The sequence below is a fragment of the Neofelis nebulosa genome, chromosome 10, assembly GCF_028018385.1.
Source record: "Neofelis nebulosa isolate mNeoNeb1 chromosome 10, mNeoNeb1.pri, whole genome shotgun sequence".
NCBI lineage: Eukaryota > Metazoa > Chordata > Mammalia > Carnivora > Felidae > Neofelis > Neofelis nebulosa.
Window position 1 is genome coordinate 15,852,686 of NC_080791.1, and position 20,947 is coordinate 15,873,632.

General features: G+C 43.5%; 3 protein-coding genes across 7 annotated transcripts in view; 2 read left to right on the forward strand and 1 right to left on the reverse strand.

Annotated features, from left to right (window-relative positions):
* The first annotated feature begins 1,169 nt into the window (after positions 1-1,169).
* Positions 1,170-11,157, forward strand: LOC131486886 (T-cell surface glycoprotein CD3 gamma chain). Of its 4 annotated transcripts, none has more exons than XM_058686906.1 (7): positions 1,170-1,326; positions 5,723-5,746; positions 6,473-6,700; positions 7,306-7,437; positions 8,061-8,104; positions 8,506-8,589; positions 9,204-11,157. In XM_058686906.1, exons 1-6 carry the CDS (start codon positions 1,272-1,274, stop codon positions 8,569-8,571), a joined length of 549 nt encoding a protein of 182 aa, XP_058542889.1. In that variant the 5' UTR covers positions 1,170-1,271; the 3' UTR covers positions 8,572-8,589; positions 9,204-11,157. The 4 variants fall into 4 exon arrangements, with proteins under 4 accessions (XP_058542889.1, XP_058542891.1, XP_058542887.1 ...); XM_058686908.1 differs by having other exon boundaries at positions 8,506-8,585; XM_058686904.1 differs by having other exon boundaries at positions 1,171-1,326; positions 9,011-11,157.
* An 828-nt stretch (positions 11,158-11,985) lies between these two features.
* LOC131486890 (guanine nucleotide-binding protein G(I)/G(S)/G(O) subunit gamma-3-like) lies at positions 11,986-12,265 on the reverse strand. Its single transcript, XM_058686913.1, has 2 exons — positions 12,167-12,265; positions 11,986-12,128 (listed from the first exon to the last, which is right to left on the reverse strand). Exons 1-2 carry the CDS (start codon positions 12,263-12,265, stop codon positions 12,000-12,002), a joined length of 228 nt encoding a protein of 75 aa, XP_058542896.1. The 3' UTR covers positions 11,986-11,999.
* Positions 12,266-14,334: 2,069 nt separating this feature from the next.
* Positions 14,335-20,947, forward strand: part of UBE4A (ubiquitination factor E4A) — a 36,206-nt gene continuing 29,593 nt past the window's right edge. For both annotated transcript variants that reach the window (XM_058686874.1, XM_058686875.1), the window contains exons 1-2: positions 14,335-14,488; positions 19,629-19,790. In XM_058686874.1, coding sequence (XP_058542857.1) covers positions 19,670-19,790 — 121 coding nt within the window. In that variant the 5' untranslated portion in view covers positions 14,335-14,488; positions 19,629-19,669. The remainder of the gene's footprint in view (positions 14,489-19,628; positions 19,791-20,947) is intronic.

The window sequence follows — 20,947 nt, forward strand, 5'->3', positions numbered from 1 at the left end:
AATAACTGCATTCACTTACCACCTGAAAACAGCCAGATCTCAAAACACTGGAGAAAAGCTGTAAGCCCCATCCCATAAGCCATCCCAGAAGGTTCCTCCCACTGCTGGGCTTTCTTGGGACCTTGCCCAAGGTCCTCCTCGAGCAGCCTGGGATACCAGACTAAGTAACTTCCCACCAGTAGGAGGCTGGGCTTTGGAACCCCACCAACCACCCCCACCGCCCTCAGCCAGACATTGGAATCCTGGCTTCTATACTGCCTACCCACAGGGCCTGGGCCAGTCAGGGAATTTTTCAGAGCCTGATTACCCCAGTATCACAGTAATGATTTGGACAAAAAGTTTGCATTGTGCCTGACACATCATATTTGCTCAATAAGAAGTAACTATTAAAAACAATATGATTGACCCACAGGCAGAGTGAGCCTCCCCAGGAGACAGGTGGACGTTTTCCCCCTGAGGCCTATGGGGGTCCAAACTCTCTACACTGCCAGAGTTGGACTATAATTTACCCGAGGGCAGAGATAACGTGGGTTTGGTTGTTCCCTTCTGTATCTCCAATACCTGGCTCATGTCCGGCACGTCACAAGATCTCTGTACGTGTTTGTTGACTCACTGACTGACCTGCTGAGGGAGACGAACCTTAACATCCTGGAAGCTCTGTTCAGGCTCTGGCCCTTGGAAATATATGGCCTGTCCCCTCGCAATTATTCTTCCTATTCTCTTCCAGGCAGGCACTTTGTTGATGATCTTGTCTCAAAAGAGCAGTGAAAAATTCCTGAGCAAGCACCTGGACTGAGACGGGCTCGTGTTCAGATCTCCAGCCCTGAGCACGAGTGTCCCCACCTAAATTCCTTAATTCTGGCAACAGCAGCTAGCAACAAGCAACCGGCTGAGATTCTAGCAACAGGTTGTGGCAGAGATGTTTACCTCTCTCACGAAGTGAGGGGCCCAGGCCATCTCCTACCCAGAACCCAAGGGGTTTTCTTGTGCAAGCTGTCCCTGCAATGGGGATCCAGCACTCTCTCCCTCTTCCTCTTGCCACCTCCCATCCTCCACTCCTTAACAGAAGAGCAAAATACATCTGCACCTGCAGCCCTGCTGAGGCCCCCTTCTGCCCACATTTCAAGGAGAGGGTGGAGGCTCAGATTCAGTGCTTTCTCTCAGGGGCCCCAGCCTGAAGGATGCTGGGCGGAGCCAGACTAGCTGCTCAACAGGTCAGCTGGCTGCTAGGGGTTGCTTAGTGCTTCTGCAGGGACAAGACAGAGACTGGCATGGAGCAGGGGAAGCAGCTGGCTGGCCTCATCCTGGCCGTCACTCTTCTTCAAGGTAAGGGGTTCTGGCCGCCTGGAGGAAGGCTCAGGGGAAGAGATCATCACCAGGGGGGAAACAATATTGGGATCTCTAACCTCAAGCCTACCAGAGCCATCACATCAGAATTCCGAGAAGGAAGGGCAAAAATGAAGCCTCTTACTGTTCTTTGCCAGAGAGAAGCAGTGTCCCTTGAGAGATATGGGGTCCCTGTCTCTTCAGAAGTGAAAACAGAGGACTTTACAGGCTAGAGAGAGGACCCGGATGTCGCCATCTTAGGTCGAATGTAGCCCCAAAGGGCACAGGGCAGGAACCTGAAGAGAAAATGTATGTGTTCCTTAACGCAGAGCTGGAGTGAGCAGCAGACAGACCGATAAGGCATTTGCTCACTTGGTTGGTCAGCTGGTCAACTGGTCAACAAATATGAGTGAGATCCTATTACATAACAGGCTAGAAGGATATAAGGATGAATAAAAACCTCTGCCCTAGTGAGCTTATAGTCTAACTGGAGAGAGAAGCCTCAGTGTCACCAGATTGAATGTAACGTGCAGTAAAGGGTGTCTGTATGCATATGCAGTTGGAAATAAACAGTAGGAAGTAGATGAACTGGGTCAATGCCTGGAATCTGGACTAGAGATGGTTCTCCACATACCGGGGGGAGGCTAAAACCACAAAAGTTGTTGAAATCACACAAGTACAATGTGAGATCCCCAAAGAAGAGGAGTGAGGATGGAACTGAGAAGATATTAACCTTTAAAGGGTCATTAGAGAAAAACATCTCGAAGAAGAGGTAAGAGGATGATCACAGGGCTGGAATAACCAGATGAGTGCAATACCATCGAAAACCAAAGGAGGAGAGAGCTTCTAGAAGGAAAGAATCACCAAGAGTATGAAATATTATAGAAAGGTCTGCTGATAGAATATATTTAAAAGTTTAAATCTGTGGAATCTGGCAAAATAAAGGAGGGCCATGCCTGATTTATAACAGTTTCAGTGGGGTAGTATGAGTGGAAACTGAATGGAAACATGTAGAAGATACAGGGCAGGTGATAAAGTGCACCAAATGCAAACTATTCTTTATTTTTTTTTTCAAGAATTTTCAGTTTGTTTATTTATTTATTTATTTTAATGTTTTTACTTATTTTTGAGACAGAGAGAGACAGAGCGTGAGCAGGGGAGGGGCAGAGAGAGAGAGCGGGACACAGAATCTGAAACGGGCTCCAGGCTCTGAGCTGTCAGCACAGAGCCCAATGCAGGGCTCGAACTCACAGACTGTGAGATCATGACCTGAGCTGAAGTCGGATGCTTAACTGACTGAGCCACCCAGGCACCCCCAGACTATTCTTTAAAGATGTTTGGATGAGGACAGTTTAAGTGGTAAGTAGAAAAGGAAATAGGGTCTAAGATGAACTATTTTTGAGTGTGAGAGAAATTTGAGCACGTTTCTAGGCTGAAGGAAACGATAGTAGACCAAGGTCCTGGAGTTGATGTTGGATGGATGGAGTCCAGAGTGGGCTCAAGGATGCAGAGAAGACAACCTTACCATCTGAGACGAAGAGAAAGGAAGATGGCTTTAGTCATGAGTAGGCATGTAGATGGAAAGGAAGCCAGAGAAGGTCGTTACGGCATCTACATTCTCAGTGAACTAAGTGGAAGGCAATGCCACTTGCTGAAACCAAGCTGGGTGATGGCTGAGCGGGGGACTTGAAGAAGACAAGCCACCAGTGAGCTGTGTGAACTTGGACAATGCCTCCTTTCTGGGGCTCTGTTGGCTCACTAGTCAACCTAGGAAATGTGGCTACATGAGCTCTCAAGCCCTAAAAAGGAGTAAGACTCAGAGAAGCAAAATTAAAAGATGTCAGCAATCAGGTGGACCCTCTCTCCTATAAAATCTGAGTTAGAATGAGGGACCTCTTTGTCCCTCCCATGATGACCAGGTGGTCAGGAAGAAAGGCTAGCAAGAAATCTTAACGGTTTGTCTTGCTTTTCTTTTTTTTTTTAATTCAATCATCCAGTCATTCATGCATTCATTCAACAAATGTAAAGCTCTGACCATGTTCCACATACTGTACTAGGTACTATTAGTAATCCGTTCAGTCCTGCTAGAAGTTCTAAAACAGCTGACTCCTTCCAACCGTTTCCATCATACCTTTTTTTCCCATCATACTTCACTTCTGCCCTATCTGTCCCCATCACACGCTCTACATCTAGACGCACTACCTCTCTGTCCTTTTCCAACCCGTGTCTTTGCTCGTCTATTCTTTCTTCCCAGAATGCTCTTCTGCGTCCGGTGAATTCCTAATCATTCTTTGAGGCCCAGCCAAACATCACCTTCTCTGTTAAGGTTTCCCTGTCCCTCACTCTTGGGCAAAATCAATAGCTTCTGCCCCCTTTCATATGCACTCATGGAAGTACTAAAGATAATTGACAAATTCTATTGTATTAATTCCATACATATTTATTTTTTCTACTTCATTGTAAACCCTTTGGAAGCAGCAAGTTAGTTCTTGTATTACAGTCTTTTTTTTCCACACTGATTAATCATGCCAGGTACATAACAGTGCTTAGTTCAAGTTTGGATTAAACTCATTTGAGTTGAATTCCCGTGTCAGTGCTCTGTAGTACATCCACCATACAACTCTACTACCCTGAGTTTTGAGACAGATTTGAGGGCTATTGAATACCTACCTCCCCTACGGCATCCAGGGTTTCTACAAAAAAACGGATCACCAAGGCTGAGGATTCTAGAAGTACGTACTTTAAAAAGTCTTTACTTAGTGTAGGGGTGGCTGGGTGGCTCAGTCAGTTAAGGGTCTCTTGATTTCATCTCAGATCATGATCTCACAGTTCGTGGGATTGACCCCCAGGTTGGGCTCCATGATGTTAGTACAGAGCTTGCTTGGGACCCTCTCTCTCTCTCTCCCTCTCTCTGCCCCTCCCCTGCTCACACTCTCCCTCACTCTCTCAAAATAAATAAATAAACATTTCTTTAAAAAGGTCTTTAGTTGGTAGGGGCACCTGGGTGGCTCAGTTGGTTAAGCGTCCGACTTCAGCTCAGGTCATGATCTCACGGTCCATGAGTTCAAGCCCCACATCGGGCTCTGTGCTGACAGCTCAGAACCTGGAGCCTGCTTCAGATTCTGCGTCTCCCTCTCTCTGACCCTCCCCCAGTCATGCTCTGTCTCTCTCTGTCTCAAAAATAAACAAACATTAAAAAAAACTTTTTAAAAGGGAGGGGCTTTAGTTGGTGTAAGCCCACGTTTGGCCAGAACTTTAGCTGCTAAAAAAAAAGCAGAGCATTCCAGACTACACAGGCAATACCCTTATGAATATTGCAGTACTGTTCTGATGCTAACCATCCAGAGTTAATATCAGACTCCACAGGTTAAGGGCACACTGTCCCCAACAAGACTGCCCTCATTTTAAATTCCAGGCACAAGTTCAGAGGTTCCCATACCACCTACACTTCTGACACACAGGGTACAAATCTGGAGGGTTCCCAGATTTGATAATATGTTAGAACAACGCACGGAACTCGGGAAAGTGCCGCATTTACTATTACAGTTTTAGTATAAAAAAATAAAATCAGGATTTTCCATGAAGAAGCACATAAAGTAAAGTCTGAGAGGGCCCTGAACACAGAGCTTCTGTGCTTTCTCCCTGTGGAATCAGAGTACATCACCCTCCTAATACATTGTGTTTACCAACAAGGAAGTTCCACTGAGGTTTTTGGTTGTTGTTGGGTTGTTGTTTTTTTTTTTCATTTTATTTGAGACAGAGAGAGCGTGTGAGCATGGGAGAGGGGCAGAGGGAGAGAGAGAGAGTCTCAAGCAGGCTCCCTGCTCGGCACGGAGCCTAACATGAGGCTCAATCTCACGACCCTGGGATCATGACCCACCCTGAAATCAAGAGTCAGACGTTCAACTGACTGAGCCACCCAGGTGCCTGTGCACTGAGTTTTTATTGGGGTTTCATGACATAGGTATAATTGATTGAATAATTGGCCATGTGACGGAACTCAATCTCCAGCCCCCTTCCCTTCCAGGGCTCAAAGTCCTGGATTACATGGTTCTTGACCAGCCCCATCCTGAGTCATCTCATTAACATAAACTCATATATGGTCCAAAAGCCCACTAAGAATAACAGACAATCCTATCGCTCATGAAATTCCAAGGCTTTAGAAACTCCCTCCCAGGAATCCAGGACAAACACCAGACACATTATTATACAGCACCCTGAATTCAATTTGATGATTTAGGCTACACTTCAATGAAATAAGTATAAATACCGTCCACTCCCGTAGATTAGGATCGCGCGATCTATCTTGGCCTCGAATGACAATGGAAATGCTACCTCAGGGCATCTGAATGACTCTATGCCCAGCTAATCCGCTCTCTGTCTTCTATCTCTACAGGTACTCTGGCCCAGTCAAAACAAGGTAGGGTGCATGGCTTCTTTCTATCCTCAAATCTCATAGAAATATGGTTCCTACCATAGTGGTCCTACAGGAGTGAGTGATGGAAGGGATAGGATGATGAATGATAAATAGCAAATCTCTCGTTGCCTTCCAGATGAGTGGCCAGTCACGAACAGGCAGTTTTCCTGTAGCTAAGCAATTCATTCTCTAGTTCTTGGAGTAGAAACGGGACACTAGCAGCTACGGCCTATTCAAAGTGAGACTCATGGGGCGCCTGGGTGGCGCAGTCGGTTAAGCGTCCGACTTCAGCCAGGTCACGATCTCGCGGTCCGTGAGTTCGAGCCCCGCGTCAGGCTCTGGGCTGATGGCTCGGAGCCTGGAGCCTGTTTCCGATTCTGTGTCTCCCTCTCTCTCTGCCCCTCCCCCGTTCATGCTCTGTCTCTCTCTGTCCCAAAAATAAATTAAAAATGTTGAAAAAAAAAATTTAAAAAAATAAAAAATAAAAAATAAAAAAAAAAAAGTGAGACTCATGAACCAACAGCATTAACATCACCTGGGAGATGCCACATTGCAATCCCTTCCCAGAACTACTAAATGGAACCTGAAATTCTCACTAGATCCCCATGTGATCCATGTGCACATTAAAGTTTGAGAAGCACTGCTGTAATGGTCTGGTCCTGATACCCCAGGGCAGGGAGAATTCCAGAGGAGAGATCCTTAACAGACCATGGCTTTTTCCCTTTTCAGAAATTCCTGTGGTAAGAGTAAACAGCGATCGAGAAGATGGTTCGGTACTTCTGACTTGTGAGTCACCAGACAAAGATGTCAAATGGTTTAAAGATGGGAAGGAAATAAAGCCCCACGAAAAGAATAAAAATATACAGAATCTGGGAAGCAGTATCAAGGACCCTCAAGGGATATATTGGTGTCAAGGATCCAAGAACCGCTCAAGAACACTCCAAGTGTATTTCAGAAGTATGTAATCCCCTTCGGTTTGTTTGTCGTACAATTAATCAGTACTTGCTGTTCTGGCGGGCCTCCTGCCCCGGGTGGGCGAGTATGGAAATAGACACGAAACCGTTCTGGCTCTCTTAATCTCAGCTTGCCTCTTTTTGAATATAACAACACAGTTCCCCCAATCTTCTTGGAAAAGCATAACCGGTCCTATAAAGGATGGTTTGATTTTGGATGGACCCCCACGGATTGGAGCAGTCGGCTTTTGCTGCTATAAACTGAGTTGGTGTAGCTAGGGGAGACAGAGGAGATTATAAGGTGAGCGGCAATCAAATGTAGAAGGCAGTTGACCACAGAGAAGAAGATCTGATCTTCCTTCTATTTCATATAGTTCCTGGTGGTAAGACTACATGGGCTTGCTTCCCCAGGACACCTGGGCCACAGAAGGACATCAAGAAGTATTGCATTCTTAATGCAGGCGTCCTCCCAGGCAATTCCTTTCCCATACCATGCACAGAGGAGTCTGCTACCCTAAATATAGGCATTATCACTTGTAGGCAAGAGAAAAAGATTCAGAAGAACCACTTTCACACCCTGAAGGACCTTGTCCCTCCCTTTCCCCACAGTGTGTCAGAACTGCATTGAACTAAGCGGAGCCACCGTATCTGGCTTTGTCTTCGCTGAGATCATCAGCATTTTCTTCCTTGCTGTTGGGGTCTACTTCATTGCTGGACAGGATGGAGTTCGCCAGTCAAGAGGTAAGAAGAAGGTTCTTGAATGAGGGAGGGGGCCACCTAGGACCCTCAGTTTCCTTCCTACCGACATAGACCCAATAGAAGAGACGAGGTAGGCATGCGTTGTGGACGCGCACAGTTGGGTGAAAAGGGCACCGCTTTTTCACAGCATGCATGCCCGTCACAAGATCCACCTCCCTCTGATTTTCCTCCGTGTTTTTAAAAAACTCTTCACTGTCGTAAAACCTACACATAGAAAAATGCATGAGTGACAAGCATACAGCTAAACAAAGCAAACACACTCATGAATCCAACACCCAGTTTAAGACCGAGAATATTACCAACACCCTAGAAGTCCCCTCTGTGGTCAATTCCGGCCTCTCCCTAGCCCTCAAAGTGAGCACTATCCTGACTTCTAACAGCATTGATTAATTTTGCCTGTTTTCACTCCTTATGTCAGTGGACTCATATAGAAGATACTCGTGTGTGTGTTTCTTTCACTCAAAAACATGCTTGTGAGATATATCTGTATTCTCGTATGAAGATGTATTTCACTAATTCTTACTGCTAGCTAGTACTCTAGTGTGTGAATAGAACCCAATTTATTAGCCACTCTACTTTGAGTGTTTTGTTTATTTTTTGTGCAGCTTCGGACAAGCAGACTCTGTTGTCCAATGACCAGCTCTACCAGGTAAGGGAAGGGGGAATGAAAGAGACATTGCTACAATTCGGGGTAAAATTTGGAGGGGGGGCGGGAAAGTTATTTGGAGGATACCGTACAGATAAGGAACTACTTAGGGCATACCAGATGATTACATAGTTACCCTTTGAGTAGAATGGATGAAAGAAAAAGAAGGGTTGAGAGAGACTGAGGTCAGGATCTAGTGAGAAAAAGTTGAAGGACACGCTAAGAGGGACACACAAAGAAACTGTATACAGAGCCTCCCTTCCCCCTTGTCCTCTCTCCACCCCCTGGACAGGGAAGCACCCGCTCCAAAGGCTTGCACGTGAAAAAGCACTCAATAAATATGCATCAGATTAATTCAGAGAGGGGGAGGGAGGATGAGTTTATGACCGTGCTGTCCTTTTTAGCCCCTCAAGGATCGGGAAAATGACCATTACAGCCACCTTCAAGGAAAACAATTGAGGAAAAATTGAACTCAGGACTCAAAGTAGGTGTGTTCTTCTATACCAATTCTAAGAAATTACCTTTCCTTTACCTGCCCTTCCAACTGCTGCCAAGTCTGTCTCCTTTCCCCAACCAACTCTAAAGCTTAGGGGAGAGTGGGTGACTGATAATTCTCGGTGGTGCGGGACTGCTCTGTGCATTGTAGGGTTTTTAGCAACATCCCTGCCCTCTATCTGCCAGATGCCAGTGGTGCCCCCAGCCGTAACAATCAAAAATATCTCCAGATAGGGACGTCTGGGTGGCTCAGTCGGTTAAGCTTCCAACTCTGTGTTGACAGCTCAGAGCCTGGAGCCCGCTTTGGATTCTGTGTCTCCCCTCTCTTTCTGCCCCTCCCCTGCTCGCTTGCCCTCTCTCTCAAAAATAAATAAACCTTACTTTTTTTCTTTTTTTTTTTTTTTAAATCTCCAGATATTTCAAATGTCTCCTCCAGGGCAAAATCACCTTTTGTTAAGAACCACTGACCTCTATTAACTTTCAATCAACCAATCAATCAATCAGAAGCTCTGATTCAATCAAGCAGGAAAAGTGTCTATCAGGAAAACAAGACCCAAGCATTATTTGGTTTTCTGAACCCACCCCAATTTTTCTTTTTTCAATCCAGGTGTCCTCCCTTCTGGATAGGTCTCAGGAACATAGCAATACGTTTTGGAGCACTCCTAGCTGAGAGAATTTCAGCCCTAAATCTAGATTCAAGTTTCCCAAAGGCGACAAATGGGGAAGAAAGGCCATCAGAACAAATTTGGATTTTTCTCAAAATAAAACAAAATTAAAGGAAAATAATATGTATGGTGTTGCAGGAGCGCCACCTATTGGAAGGTAGTTTTTCTGTAAAAGAAAATTGAAAAGATCTAATAACCCCTCTATTTGAATATTATTTTTTAAAGTTTTAATTTTTGTTTACTTTTTGTATGTGTCATAATTTACTTGGTTTAAATATGCAATGAAAGGTCTCCCTCCACCTCCATCCCCAGCCATTCAGCTGTCCTCTCCAGAGACAAAACAACATACTAGTTTCATATAAGGTGTTATAAATCAGAGTATTCTAGGCATACACAAGCAAGCTCTTAAGTACATATTATTCTCCCTTTCCCTATTTTTCACACCAATGGTATCATGCTATCTCCATCTTGCACTTTCACCTAATAAAACCCTAAGATTGACGCAGCTGGGTGGCTCAGTCAGTTGAGCATCTGACTTTTCATCTCAGCTCAGGTTATGATCTCATGGTTCATGAGTTCAAGCCCCACGTTGGGCTCTGTGCTGACAGTGTGAAGCCTGCTTGGGATTCTCTCTCTCTCTCTCTCTCTCTCTGCCCCAACCTCTTTCTCTCTGTCTCTCTGTCTCTCTCAAAATAGATAAATAAACTTTTTAAAAAAATAACCTTAAGATTATTTCATATCAATAAGTAAAGGAACTTTTTTTTTAATGCAGCCACGTTGTACAGATACGCTATATTTTATTTAACCAATGCTCTACTGATGGGCATTTAAGTTGCTTCCAATATTTTGTTCTTACAATGCTGTAATGACTAACATTGTATAAGTGTCATCTAAAAAAAATAATTGTATTGAGGTATAGTTTACATGCCATAAAATTCACTCATTTTAAGCAATTTCTCCTGTTCTCCGTGTTAGAGAATTTACTCAATTGTACCCTCATCACCATAAACCAGTTGTAGAACATTTTCATTGCCTTCTTCAGATTCCTTGTGCTGTTTCCAGTCATTCCCTGTTCCCACCCTCAGCCCCAGGCGATGACTATTATCTTTTCTGTCTCATCAGATTTGCCTTTTCTGGACATTTCATATAAATGGAATTATACAAGCTACTCTGGACATTCTCATGTTAATCTTTGTGTGGGTGTCTTCATTTTTCTCGGGTTGATTCATGGGTGTGAAGAATTGCTAGGTTGTATGGTAAATCTCTGTTTAGCCTTTTAAGAACCTCCCTGTACCATTTTACATTCCCACTAGCAATGGGTGAGGGTTTCTGTTTCTCCACATCCTCACCAATATTTGTTACTATATATATTTTTTTAGTATAGCCATTCTCGTAGGTATAAAATGGTATTTACTGGACCTTTAATTTGCATTTCCCTAATGACTAATGATGTTGAACATCTTTTCACATGCTTATTAGCCTTTCTTACATTTTTTGTGAAATGTCTATTCAAATCTTTTTTTTTTTTAGTTTTTTTTTTTTGTCTCACTGTTGAATTGAAAGAGTTCTTATATATTTTGAATATAAGTCTTTTATTACAAGACATTATTTGGAAATACATCTACCAGTCTGTGGCTTGCCTTCTCATTCTCTTCATGGTGACTTTTGAAGCACAAAGAAATTTTAATTTTGATGAAGTCCATTTTATCCATTTTTTCTCTTATGGATTGTGCTTTTGGTATCATGTCTAAGAACTCTTTGCCAAACCCAAGATCACAAAAATTTCTTCTATGTCTTCTTTTTACAGTTAAAATTTCCATAGTTTTAGTTGTGACATTTGAACATGCTTAAGACTATTTGTAACAAATACAAATAAATGAACTTTGGATACTGTAATGTGTCTGCACTTGCAATTTTATTAAATATTGCCAAATTGCACTTAATGGAGGTTGGACCAGTATATACTCCTAATAATAATAATCGAGAGTGTCTTTTACTCCATACTTTTTGAGCTTTGCCAATCTGATAAGTTAAATATAGCATCTCAGTGTAGTTTTAATTTACATTCTTCTTATAAAAAATGAGAGCCACGAGTTTTTCCCTCTCATGATATATAGGCTCATATCTTTTTCTCTTTTTCTTATTGACTTGCAACAGCTCTTTACATATGTGGGAAACTAGATCTTTTGTCTGTGATATTAGTTGCAAATATTTTTCCAACTTTGGTATTTGTTCTTTGACTTGATGATGATTGGTTTTCTGTGCACATTTTACAAATATCTGCATATAGTAGAATTCATTGGTCTTTTATGGCTTCTAGGTTGTTTCCTTTTTTTTTTTTTTTTGAGAGTCTGGATGACTTTATTCTTTAAATGGTTTTACCCTTCTCATAGCTCCAGGTGAGACTGAGAGCACTGACCCGGGCTATCCCTCTCTCCATTGTCTGACCAGTCACAGAGAGAAGCCAGCAGGATCCTGGCAGAGTCTGACGGCCCTTCTGGGGATGGAGCTAAAGGGGCCTCCCCCAGTCAGGGGGTACTTGAGCTCAGCTGCAGTGGGAGACAAAATGGGTCGACAGATAGGTGACAGAGAGCTTCAGAGTACCTCACAGGGTTGGACAAGGGCTAGGGATGGGATGCAGGGACCCTCGGGGGCTCACAACAATTACTGACCTAAGGAAGGGCCTAGGAGAGGGAAAGGTGAAGAGCTTGTGTGTGGGGGGCGGGGGACAGAGCAATTCAAAGGAGGGCACAGAAGAACCTCTTCTCCCAGAAGAGGTTCTCCAAAGTGGGCACAGGGGTGATGAGGGGATCCTCGCAGGAGTGGACATCACAGTAAGCCATCAAGTCTGCTGCTGCCTTGAACACAGCACAAGGCGCAAGGTGGCTTCACTCTTCAGTGCCGGCTTTATCCGGCACAAGGTGGCTTCACTCTTCAGCTGTTTCACCATCTTGCGGGCTTGCTCAGTACTCATTGTGCTGTTCACAGGAGTCTCCGCTTTCATCCTGAGGCCACCGGCAGCGAGGGCGCTGTGGAGTAGTCAGTGGGGTGCACAAAACCTGCCTGAGATAGGTGCCCCACCTTGCAGGAAGTTGCACCTGAAAGTATCTGCTGCAGCAGCAGAAAAGCTGATACAAAGAAGGCCACTGGGGAGGGTCAGGGCACAGGTCCCTCGAGGGCTGGACCCAGTTCCTGCAGCTCAAGCACTCTAGGCTCTTTCCTATTTAGAAAGGTCTTCCCCATTTTAAGATTATTCTTTTAAGAATTTTTTCCTATGAATTCCACCTGCATTTCTATGGTGTCATTTTATACATTTAAATCTTTGATCCATCTTGAATTAATTTTAATGCAAAGGCCAAATATATTGACTAACTTTTAAACTGTATAGCTATCCAGTTATTCCAGAACTATTTTTTTTTTTAAGTTTATTTATTTATTTTGAGAGAGACAGATTCAGCATGAGACGGGGAGGGGCAGAGAGAGAGGGAGAATCCCAAGCAGGCTCTTCACTGTCACCGCAGAGCCCAACGAGGGTCTTGAACCTATGAACATGAGATCATGACCTGAGCATAAACCAAGAAGTGGACCCCTAACCAACTGAGCCACCCAGGTGCCCCCCGGAACTATTTTTTGAATGATCCATCTTGTGCCTATTGATTTTAAGTGGTGTCACCACTCCAATCTCACCAGACAAGTACATTTACAGTGTTGTGCAACCATCACCTCTATCCATTTCAAGGACTTTTCATCATCTCAACCTCTGTACCCATTAAACAATAATTCCCCATTCTTCCCTTCCCCCCAGCTCCTAATAACCTCTATTCTACTTTTCTATGTCTATGAATTTGTCTATGCTAGGTACCACAAATAAATGGAATTACACAATATTTGCCCTCTTGTCTCTGGCTGATTTCACATAACAATGTTTTCAAAGTTTATCCATGTTACAGCATGTATTAGAATTTCAGACTTTTTAAGGCTGCATAACAGTCAATTGTAGGTATATACCACATTTTGTTTATTCATTCATTCGTCCCTGGACATTTTGGGTTGTTTCCACCTTTTGGCTAGTATGAATAATTTTGCTACGAACATTGGTGTACAAGTACTTGTTTGAGTCTCTGCCTTCAATTCTTTGAGGTTTACACCCAGAAGTGGAATTTATTGCATCATATGGTAATTCTATGTTTAACCATTTGAGGAACCACCAAAAATTTCCCCGAAGTGCTGCACTATTTTACATTCCCATCAGCAACGCTCAAGGGTTCCTATTTTTCTCGACAACAACACATATTTTCCTTTTTCTTTTTCTTTTTTTTCCTTTCTTTTTATTTATTTATTTATTTATTTATTTATTTATTTATTTTGGTAATAGGCTTCTTCCTAAAGAATGTGAGGTGTTATTTCATTGCAGTTTCAATTTGCATTTCCCTAATTAGCGACATTGAGCATCTTTTCGTGTGCTTATTGGCCATTTGTATATCCTCCTTGGAGAAATGTCGATTGAAGTCCATTGCCCATTTTTGAATCACATTGTGTGGGGGTTTTGTTGTTGAGTTGTATAAGTTCTTTATATACTTTGGATGAGAATCCTTTGTCGGATATATGATTTACAAATATTGTGTTTCATGCTATGAATTGTCTTTTCACTTGCACTCTTGAAAAGTATGCTGCTTTCACAGCCTTTGTGTACCTCAAAGTAACCTTGTAGCATGCATATTGACACTTTACAGCAAGAAAAATAAAATCCAAAGCTACCGTATCTTAGCACACTGCCTGACACCTAATAAGAGCTCAACATTTTGTTATTATTATTGTTGTTATTGCTGCTGTTGTTGCCTCATGAAATAATAATCTATGAAGAGCAACAGAAGCTGCTTCAAAAAGGCACGACACTCATATTTCACCAAGCTCCAGGCGGCCCCGCGGACACCCCACCTCCCCAATGCAGTCTTTCTCAGCCCCTCCTCCAACCCGGCCCCGCCCCCCCAGGAGCCCAGAGGCACTTCCGCCCCGCCCACCAGGCTGGCGCATGCGCCGTCGAGGTATTTGCGCGCCAGTTCCCCGAGCTGGGCGGCACACCCTGTTTCCGGCGCCCGGATGAGATTCCGCAAGGCCTGGCGCCTGGTCGTGATGTAAGCTCCGGTTGTCGTGCTGAGTCGGAAGTGGGAACCCTTCGGCCGCTAAGACTTCTGTCGTGTCGTCGCTGCTGGCCTTTCAGGCTCTGGTAAGAGAGGAAATAGCTTCAGGGGAGGGGGTCGTTGAGTCTGCGATGGGATATTTTTCTCCTAGTTGAATGCCGCTCCGGGCCTCTGCACTTTTGCCTCCAAATTCCTTCTCCTGTGCTTTCCTGACCCTTGACCCTCTCCTTCATGAACTTCGACTCTGTCTGATTTGGGAACCCTTTACAGTGCCCCCAGCTTCTGGCATCTCTCCCCTCCTTTGCCATTCCCTTCCAGGAAAAGCGCAGAATACTGGCCATGCATTATCTTTGACTTCCTTCCTCTGGAATGAGCGCCGAGTGGGTGGGTCTCCTTCCTTGCCGCGAATCCCTTCTGGAACCTGGAGGGATGACATGTAAAGCGTAGACAGCAAATAGCCAGATACCAAAGAAGGTAATATTAAGCACGGGACGCAGTAATCAAGCCAGCTGAATACATATGGCAAGATAGTGACATTTCTTCAGCCACCTGATCAGTTCACTACTCAGAACTCTCCTGGCACTCTGCTTCGTTCTCCCTCAGTAAAAGGGTGTAGAAGACACTAATAAGATTGCGTAACCACAGCTCGGGAGCTTATATTTGATGGGCCTTCTGTTTGGGATCAGTTTTTCACTCCCAGAACAAGGATGTGTTTAGTCTCACTGTTTTGGTCTCACATGGGAGTCCTCCTGAGATAAAATGGGACCCAGGAAAGAATGCTGTCGGCTTTTTAACTTGATGAGATCCTTCTAACTTGCTGAAATGTTGTTAGGATCTCTTGCCACATTATCAGGACCTGAAAGGATTTGGGCGTGGAACATATAACAATGAAAACATTTTAATTCTTTTTTGGTTTAATGTATGTATTACTCACCAGGACAGAGACCTTACTGAGTATGGTTTAGTAGAGCTTGATTTTGCCAATCCAGTTTTATGAAGTATTCTACATATTTCTGTTTAAAAGCATTACTAAGTCTGATGTTAAAACATTTGTGTGCTCACCTTTTTAAGAGCTGATATTGGTCCTTAGGGATTAGCAGTACTGTTCATAAACAAAAGATTGAATGGAGGTGGGGATGAAAGGATTTTTGTAGGACTGGAAATAAGTAGCTATTATAGATGTAGACCCTTGCAGGGAGTATTATCTGAGTGAATTGTGTTTTTAAGTAGGAAATATTAAAAAGGAATCAAATCCGGGGCACCTGGGTGGCTCAGTCAGTTGAGCGTCCGACGGCTGCTCAGGTTATGATCTCAGTTCGTGGGTTCAAGCCCCACCTCGGGTTCTGTGCTGACAGCTCAGAGTCTGGAGCCTGCTTTGGATTCTGTGTCTTCCTCTCTGTCTGCCCCTGCCCTGCTTGTGTTCTCTCTGTGTCTCAAAAATAAATAAATAAACATTAAAAAAAAAAAAAAAAAAAAGAATCAAATCCAAAAGCTCTTAAGGGTTGGTGGTGTCACCAACAGGATGGTGCTCTATCTCTGTATGGCAGTTGAAAACAGAAGATTATAAATAATCCGTGCCATTGAATATTAAAACAAAATATCAGGGTTCCATTTTATCAGATCTTTTGGAGTGGGTGATATCTAGGTGCTCTTAACATTTGTGAGACCATTGATCATCTCCACAAAGACTCCCATCAAGTGATCATTCCTCCCTTTTCCTATGAAACTTTTCTGTAAGTGGTTACACAGTATTTGCCATTTGACTACGACAGTAGCTTGTGCACAGAGTTGAAGTTCATACGAAAAAGATGAACTTAGTGAGGACAGGCAAAAGCTTTTGTTCTTCAAAAAGACATATAGCGGAGATGACAAGATATTTATTTCCGTCTGTACCCTACACATGCTGAGATACCAAAGAGCCACAAGTGTCTGGCCTGGAAGTTTGAGCTCCTACTGTGACCCAAGACACATAGCAAAGCCCTTGTAGGATCATGGGTGCTGCTATTGATTACAAGGTCAGGAGTAATTACATGTAAGGTTAAATCATTTAATAAATATGTATGTGGGATTTTGTGATGGTGATATATAATGCCAGACACGGAAGAAAAACTAATCAGACGTGAAAATGTACTCAAATTGCTTCCTGTCTAGCAGGGTAGGAGATTTGCATTAGGAATACAGCATAGAAAGTTATAAATCCTATTAATATAGATAAAATGTAATGGGAAGCTAGCTTCTTTTTATAATATGACAGTATAGTATTGAGAAAGGAGGAAATAATGCCATTTATTATCATAAGCCCTGTTCATTTGCCTTGATAGTCTTAGGATCCTATCTTTTCATATGTTCTGTATTCCTAGCTTTCAACTTCCTTTCTACAAACATGGTGCAGATGATGCATCATCTCCTTTGTATTAAACTAAACTCTTTTCAATTGTGGGGGTTTTCTTTAATAAGATCCTATTTTTAAGTAATCTCTATACCCAGTGTGGGGCTCAAACTTAGAACCCTGAGATCAGGAGTTGCATTCTCTACTGACGGAGCCAGCCTGGCGCTCCTCAGTTGTGTGTTTAAAAACCCCTTGGAGGGGGGGCGCCTGGGTGGCGCAGTCGGTTAAGCGTCCGACTTCAGCCAGGTCACGATCTCGCGGTCCGTGAGTTCGAGCCCCGCGTCAGGCTCTGGGCTGATGGCTCGGAGCCTGGAGCCTGTTTCCGATTCTGTGTCTCCCTCTCTCTCTGCCCCTCCCCCGTTCATGCTCTGTCTCTCTCTGTCCCCAAAATAAATAAAAAACGTTGAAAAAAAAAAAATTTTAAATAAAAAAAAATAAATAAAAAAAAAATAAAAACCCCTTGGAGGGGTGCCTGGGTGGTTCAGTCGGTTAAGCGTCCGACTTCGGCTCAGGTCATGATCTCACAGCTCGTGAGTTCGAGCCCACTTCGGGCTCTGTGCTGACAGCTCAGAGCCTGGAGCCTGCTTCGGATTGTGTGCCTCCCTCTCCTTCTGCCCCTCCCGGCTCACATTCTGTATGTCTGCCTCTCTCTCTCTCTCTCTCTCTCTCAAAAATAAACATTAAAAAAAAAATTTTTAAACCCCTTTGAATTGGCTTTTATATATATTTGTATATATGTGTGTATATATATACTATATATTGTATATTATATGTTATATGTTATATACCATATGTTGTATATTTACACACACACACACACACACACACACACACACACTGAAAGACTTTTCCTTTCCATCTCTCAACTCTTTTCCTATAGGTTACTTAGTTTTGGGCTAAGGCTTTTCTAGATAATGGAAAGATCACAATTCCAGGATTCTATCATACCCCCTAACAATCCAAGCAGGAAAAAAGAGTTCCTGTTTCTGTACATTTCAGCCAAAGGCCTAAAGCTGGATGTTCATTGATTCTGATAGGCCTTGTTAGGGTCTTGTGCCCATCCCTCAGTCACTTTGGCCAGAATACGCTGTACTCTTTTTGGCCAGGCCAGATTCATATGCCCATTCCTAAAGCTAATGTGTGAGACCATCTTCTGAACACATGGGCTGGGAATGGGATGGATCCCCAAAGGAAGAATGTGGGGTGTCACGTTGGAAAAAGAGGATGATGTTTTGAAGACAGAAAATAACAAGAGGTCATTACACTTTTTGCATTCCTCCGGACTTTAGGGTACCTTAGGATAGAGGCAGAGTGGCGGTCAGCTAACAATAGACAATCAATGTCTTAACTTGAATTAGGGGTAACAGTTAAGCCTATGCAGTGGTTAAATGAGGGGAAAGTCCTCTCAAGGATTGTTGTGAATTCTAGCACTAAATGTGCTATCTTTATTTTCGATTGTTAAGCTTAACTAAACTGTGCATAACAAAAAATAAAATACGCAGAGCAGAGCAACGTCTAACAGTTCAGTTCCTGGAGGATTAAAGCCCAGAACCATGCTGAGAGGAGTCTGGACCGCGTGCCTAAGTCCTTACAGATAATTAGCCATTAGCTCTTATGTAGAAAACAGGACAGAGGAGCGTGAAGCAGCTGGCGGAGGTGGCGCAGGATTGTCAGGTGTTAAAATCTCTCTTCCACCCGATAATAAGGGTAACTTTTCCAACTCACATTGGCTTTTGTTAATATGATTCTATAAGGAGTCTTAACGTCAGTAGATTAAAGACGGGCCAGGGTTTTTTTCTCCTCCTTTCAGACCCCATCCCCGCTCCTTTTGAGGCCTCTGTCCCCTTAGCAGTCCACATCCTTGTGGGCAGAATAGTCCTACCCTTTGTCTCTTCCCACCCTTTTCAGGGTTGTGTTTCTATGCCGTGGCCTTAAAATTTCAGAAAGGGGAGAAAGCCTTTCAGGGTGCTCTGCTTCTCCCACTGTGCCACTGAGTCCCCTTGGCGCTTGAATGAGGACCTGTAGTCAGAAGGGTGCAAATGCGGGCTCAGTCAGCTCCACTAAATGCCTTCCAGGTACGTATCTATTTCCTGTTACACATTAGGGACGTGTGTGTGTGTGTCTGCGGGGCTATGAAAAAATCAGATCGTGAAAGTTAAATATAGAAATAAGCAAAGACCGTTGCGTTTTTAGCGGAAGAGATATCAATTGTTGTAGGCCTGGGAGTAGAGATAAATTGCCTAATGCATACTGAAAACCCACAGCACGCTTCTGATCAGGTTCCTGTCCTGGTTTGCCCTTCCATCTCCGGTGAAGGCTTGCTGTTTGTTTATTTGTAGCTGAGGAATTCCCGCTTCCAGCTCTAAGTCCTAGAAGCCTGAGCGAGCGCCATCTTACGTTCATGGTGAATGGGAACTCATTGGCTGGCCTAGAGATTTATGGGAAATGTGTAGCTCTTGTCATATTATTTTTCACTCAATGCGGCATCACAATGAGTAGATGGGTTCCCCCGTTGACTTTAGTAATTCTTTCTACTTCACCTATTCTTTAAAGGTACGGCAAATAGAAATACGTCAACGGATAAATGTATTCCAGCTGAACATTTTTATTTTGAAAGCTTTCTGGTTTTAGCTGCCCCCAAACCAGGCCAACTTGTCCAGTCGGTGGCTTTGTAACCATTTTGCTAAAAACGCCTTGCACCTTAGAACAGGAATGGAAAAGTCTCACCCAAAGCCTTTTAAACGTATTATATTCGAGACGCGGGGAGAGACCTGACTACGGCTATGTTACGGCTGTCCTGCCTGCCCCTCTGTGTCTGATACCTGTCCTCTCTGCAGCCCCTCCCCCTAGGTCTGGATGGAGGATACTTTAAAGTGAAATGACAGACCAGGAGAATAACAACAACATCTCAAGTAACCCCTTTGCTGCTCTTTTTGGCTCCCTGGCTGATGCCAAGCAGTTTGCAGCAATCCAAAAAGAGCAGCTGAAGCAGCAATCTGGTAAGTGGAGGGGCCAATAGCAGCAGATGAGATGACCTAGAATGGGGTCTTCCCGGATGAAGTCTTCTTTGGGTCCGTAATTGCAATTGGAATTGAGGTTTGGGGCAGAAGTCATTTTTTGTTTGTTTAGGGCATAAATTGGGGGTGGGGGTGTTCCTTTTTGTTATCTGTTTTGGTTTTGGGTCCTATCCTCCCCCTGCATGAAAAGAGACCAGTTAACAGGTGGTTCCGTAGTAACAGACGCCAGTCGTGATTCCAAAGCTGTCAAGTTGTTTCTTTTAAAAGTCACCTAGTAAAAGATATTTAAAGAAATCTTTTTAACATAGGAAGCTGAGGTTGTAGGCATAGGTGTGGAAAGCAGACTATACGCAGCTATAGAAAGCAGATGTGTAAAAGGAAGAATATTCTAAAAGCTTTTGGCTTTTTGGTAGACAAATAAATGAAAGTTGTTCTTAAGCTCAATGCTTCAGAGTCCAACCCAAACAAAATACCTCTCCCATTTTGTAGAATGGCCACTTTCATAGCGTACTGCTATTAGAACAGATTTCTAAGAAAACCTGCATGTGAAAATAATAATAATAATAATAATAATAATAATATCTCACTAGTCAGAAAAATGATGTTCCTCATCTCGGACCAAAATTAAGGTCAAGGCTAGCTTCCTCCTATGCGAAGACATATAGCCAAGAAGAATTGGGATGATATTTCTCAAAATTAGTCTTCTGAGGATATTCACAGTCTTTCAAGCCAGAAGTTGCTGTCCTTCTCTCTCCAAAAAGAATAATAGTTTTGTTTGGAAAGGAGAAATGTTTGTCTTTTCCCTTTATTTTATTTCAAAAGTGTTCATATGCATAGCTGACTTGTGGCCTTGCGCTCCGATCGGGACTGAATTAAAGGGAGGTAAGGGCAAGACGGATGAGTAGTAGACAGGGTGATGGCTGAAGTTAGGGAGAAATCCATGTAACGCTGACTTTCTAACACGATAGAAGGAGGCAGCTCTGGGTCTCAGTCTCTGAAATCTCTTGCTGATGCCAAGATATAGGAGGAGAAAGCTTGAATTAGGAGACTGCAGGAGACAAAGGGGGGGTGAGGAATAGGAAAAATAAGGAAATGGGAAAATATGATTTATGAGGGTGTGGTTGAGGGGAGTTCTGCTA